The sequence below is a fragment of the Anneissia japonica genome, unplaced genomic scaffold, assembly GCF_011630105.1.
Source record: "Anneissia japonica isolate Jap-2015-1 unplaced genomic scaffold, ASM1163010v1 scaffold232079_len3951_cov149, whole genome shotgun sequence".
Taxonomy (NCBI): domain Eukaryota; kingdom Metazoa; phylum Echinodermata; class Crinoidea; order Comatulida; family Comatulidae; genus Anneissia; species Anneissia japonica.
Genome location: NW_022712500.1, coordinates 1 through 4,154, shown reverse-complemented (window position 1 = coordinate 4,154; position 4,154 = coordinate 1). Strand labels below are relative to the sequence as shown.

The window sequence follows — 4,154 nt, the reverse complement described above, 5'->3', positions numbered from 1 at the left end:
AGAGAGGTTTAACATTAGTTTTGATTAGACATTATACAGACTACAGTACTCAACGTACCACAAACATAGTGTCACACAGTTTTCAGATAAATTGCCTTTTAAGATAGTCCTACAATTGATTAATAATAGAACGAGCATGTGCAGAACCAGAGCGGTACTTCAAAAGATAAATATGTATCACATATGGAGGAGGAATACATTTATTACTTAGTAAACATTATGTACTTTATTCAGAGCCAACCGGTACCACCGGAGAATTAAGGAACACCTCATTTGATTATTTAATCGAATATATATTGCAAAATTTGGTGTCACAGACACTTTTTTTTTAATATACTGAAAAAGGAAGTTATAACACCATATGTTCCTATCTTAGCACTATTATTATATATCTTTGTTTATTAATATATTTGGTGTAGGGAGTTTGTCTATAATAAACAGTTTTTGAATATAATTAATTTAAAGTAACAAAACCTACCGTATTTGGGGATAGCTTTTACATTTCCACTGAAGCCCCTACGAGTCACACTTCCATCAGTTGTAAAACTCAGCCGCATCACGTTATCAGTCGATATAACACTAATAGGGTTGTAAGAACCAGTTACTGTTTCGAAAACATGACCGTCCCCATTTCGAATATACAGGTTGTCGTAGTAACTTTCTATTTCAACATCATACAATGTTAATATCAGTGTATAGTTCTCTGGTGCAGTAAACTCCCAAGAACAGTTTAAGTTGTCCTCATAGTTACGCGGGTAGTTCACAGACTCTATCATCCTATGTTCCTCTGGTGCCAAACGTTCATATACCGGCAAACACACTTCATGTAATAAACAAAAATATTAATTAGATCGTTACTATGGTAACCTACTCTCGATTAAGAGCCGACAGGCAGTCTAGACGATTAGAGGTGTGAAAAGTAGAAGGTCTGGGCTGCAAATTCTTGAAGCGATTATTTTCACTCCCGCAAAATTGTTTTCGGAATTTTAATGATTATATATTGCATTGCCGCAAAGCAGGCCCGTATGCAGGATATTTATTGGGTGAGTGCGAATTTGTGGATAGTGGACCATAATGGCTAGGGGACCGCAGATTCCTTCTGGGGGACCGCAGATTCCTGCTGGGTCGAGTGGGCGGAGGTCCTCGCGATCAGACATTTTTGATAATTTTAGGTCGTAATTGATTCTGAAGATGCAATATCAACAGTATTAAACGGGGTTTTCAGTGACAGATTCAGGAAATGAAGGGGTGAGAGGAAAGGGAGGGATGAACCATGGAGGGTTCATAGCTCAGCCCCCATGGTTAAGGGTGAAGTAAGTAAATATATAATTATGGTACCCCTGATGGCCGGAAATGACACTCTAAGACTCTAAGATTCGTTAATAATTCGAGGTCGAGTGAAATAAATCCATATTGGACATACACATTGCCTAGATATGTAACGTGCCACTTTCAACCACGCGGTGTTTCGAATTTTTCATTGCATGTGTCAACATAGGCGTACGGTATACTATTAAAACTTAAATGACCAGGCCTGCATAAAATTATAGCACAATGTAAATGAAACATTGTTATATTTAAACGTGAAAGAAATAATGTAGGCCTAGTGCGCAATAAAAACAAGCCCATATAATCATTGGGCATTGAAAATACTAAATTTACCATAAATGATGATAAAAAAAAAATTAATGCAAATTGCGAATACGAACGAATAATTAAAAGCGCTTTACGTCGAGGATGAAATGGGTAGCCGTAAAAAATACAGGCCCTATCAAATCGAGAACGCATAAAATAAGCCTATACTGATCTAATTGGGAAAAAGATAGGGAAACAATTAATCCATTTGTTGTTGTTTTGAGGCAAATAACGCGAGCGCTGCAGGTTTTTCGTGAAGCGCTTGCACATCCGCAACTTGTAATCAGTGGCGGATCCAGGAATTCAAAAAAAAAAAAAATAGAGGAGGCCAAGGGAAGGACTTTCACAGGAGGGAGTCGATAACACCTTAACCCCACGTGGTTGGGGCTGAGGTAAGAACATGATGATGACACCTCTAGATGGCTGGAAATGGCACTCAGTAAAGGAGAATACATTTAATTTTAGTGACACCTAGAAAGAAGATGAGTTTGTACGCCTCGTAAGTGGAGGGAAAAAGCACTCAACTTCTTCAAAAAGCGTTTTTTTTTTTTTTTTTTATAAATACACTTAAAAGTTTTTGCTTGATCAAGCAGTTTTGGGGGATGGATTTCCGAAATATGCGAGAATGTGTCTTGAATTTTGTACCCCTGAAAATGTGGATATTTGAAAATTTGGGTTGTGGAGGGGAGGAGGTGCGTACGCAACCGTCGCACAACCCCCCCCCCCCCCCCCTTCCGCGTACCCGGTCCTGCAGAGGTTTGAGAGTTTATTTTGCAATAAATTTATTTTAGTTTATAATAGTTTATAATAGTAACTTAGGCCGAGAACTTGAAGAGTTTCTACAATTTCATTGATGCAACTTAAATTTGAAACAGTGCGTATCAGCGGTGGGCGAGGGACGCACGTTCCACAAATAAAACTCACTCCCCACCCCAACCCTCCGCTTTCCCTCCTCCACTGGAAATTTTCGAAGCAAAAAAACTTAGTATCGAGTCACCTCAAATTCCTTTATTTTAGCAGCTAGAAGCCCTTTACGTTATTATTGACTTTACGAATTCACCTTACTCCCCATGCCACCATTCCCCTCCCATTACAGTACTAGATGTCAAGCATGATTTTGATACGATGATAAGAGTACTATTTAGTCATACAGAGTGGTTATTCATTTGTACGCCTGCCTAAAATCATGTTAAATTTCATGTGCAAATGACAGCCCTATGTGATATTTAGCATTTGAGTGGTTACGGTATTCTAATTTTGTTTTTACATAATATCCTATAGTAACAATTTTCCAAAAAATTATATTTTATAGAGCCTGTGATCATGTTTGAAATGAATACGCACGATCCTTTCAAAACAGCGGTATGCTGAAATTTTAACCAACACAATACATAATTCTGTTTTCTAATAGATGCGTGTGTTTATTTTGATAGTTTTGCTACCGTTTCGGCCTGCTTAAAGCACTTTATAGGTCGGTTTCTTCACCAGTTTGCATAATTTATAGGTCATAGGCCTACTGTGATTAATTTGAATTTGGTGAGGTATTCTAAGTTTGGATCAATTATGCATGGATTGATGTAAAAAGGAAAATCAATTGCAACACCACAATTGACTATACAACAATATGTATACACGTACACGCAAAGTACACAAACTTGGCGGCATGTTCTAAAAATAAGTTATTATGTAGTTTCGAATGTGTATATCTATGAATTTATAGCTATTGATTAGGTTACAGTATTCAGTTACTGTTTAACATGAAGTAGCTGAATACCAAATTATTTGCAGACGATAATGTAAGCCATATAAATATTTGTTAAACTTGACATTCGATACCGTACCTACAGTATTCCTTGAAGCTAAGGGGCTATACTTTCATTCCATGCCCATAATTTTTATTCTTCATTTTCGCGGCGCTATTTTATTTAAAATATGAAGCGCGCAGAGGCTTTGCATTGTGCGTTATAAGCTTTGTATTGCTACACAGTATATATACTACTACACAGTATGAACTGAGCAACAAAGTGAGTTTTAGTAGGCCCCTACTCCATATACGCATCAACACAATTCAGATAATAGGCATATTTTAAAGCAAGTTGTTTGCAATATATAATTTATTTTATCTGAAGAAAACTACAGTTTAACATCCGGAATTTAGATTAGGCTTTAAAGTTATTCAACGAACGACGGCGATATACTGAAGAATGTTGTAAACGATCTTTGACATTAAAACACCGTATCCCAATTGCAACAATAAATTTATTATTTATACAGTACCGGTACTGTATACGGAAATAATTATTCATTCGTATACCCATTTGTGCCACGCCTGTTCAAGGTTATACATTCTTTGATCAATTTTACGGTGAACTGGTCCAGAAGAATCCGCGGCATGCTATTTGCAGAACACCATTTATCGTCTATATTATGCCTATTATAGTAATAGCATGCTAATGGGTAATGACTGTTCCCTGGTCTTGATAGATATTATTCATTAATATGCCTTTGCTAATAAAACG

At 36.8% G+C, this 4,154-nt stretch overlaps 1 protein-coding gene across 1 annotated transcript; it reads right to left on the bottom strand.

The window, feature by feature from the left end:
* Positions 1 to 478: 478 nt before the first annotated feature.
* LOC117107894 (protein SpAN-like) lies at positions 479 to 776 on the bottom strand (the record flags this gene model as incomplete). Its single annotated transcript, XM_033249730.1, has 1 exon — positions 479 to 776. A coding segment is annotated over exon 1 (298 nt), but the record flags the coding sequence as incomplete, so codon positions are not given.
* Between the last annotated feature and the right edge of the window lie 3,378 nt (positions 777 to 4,154).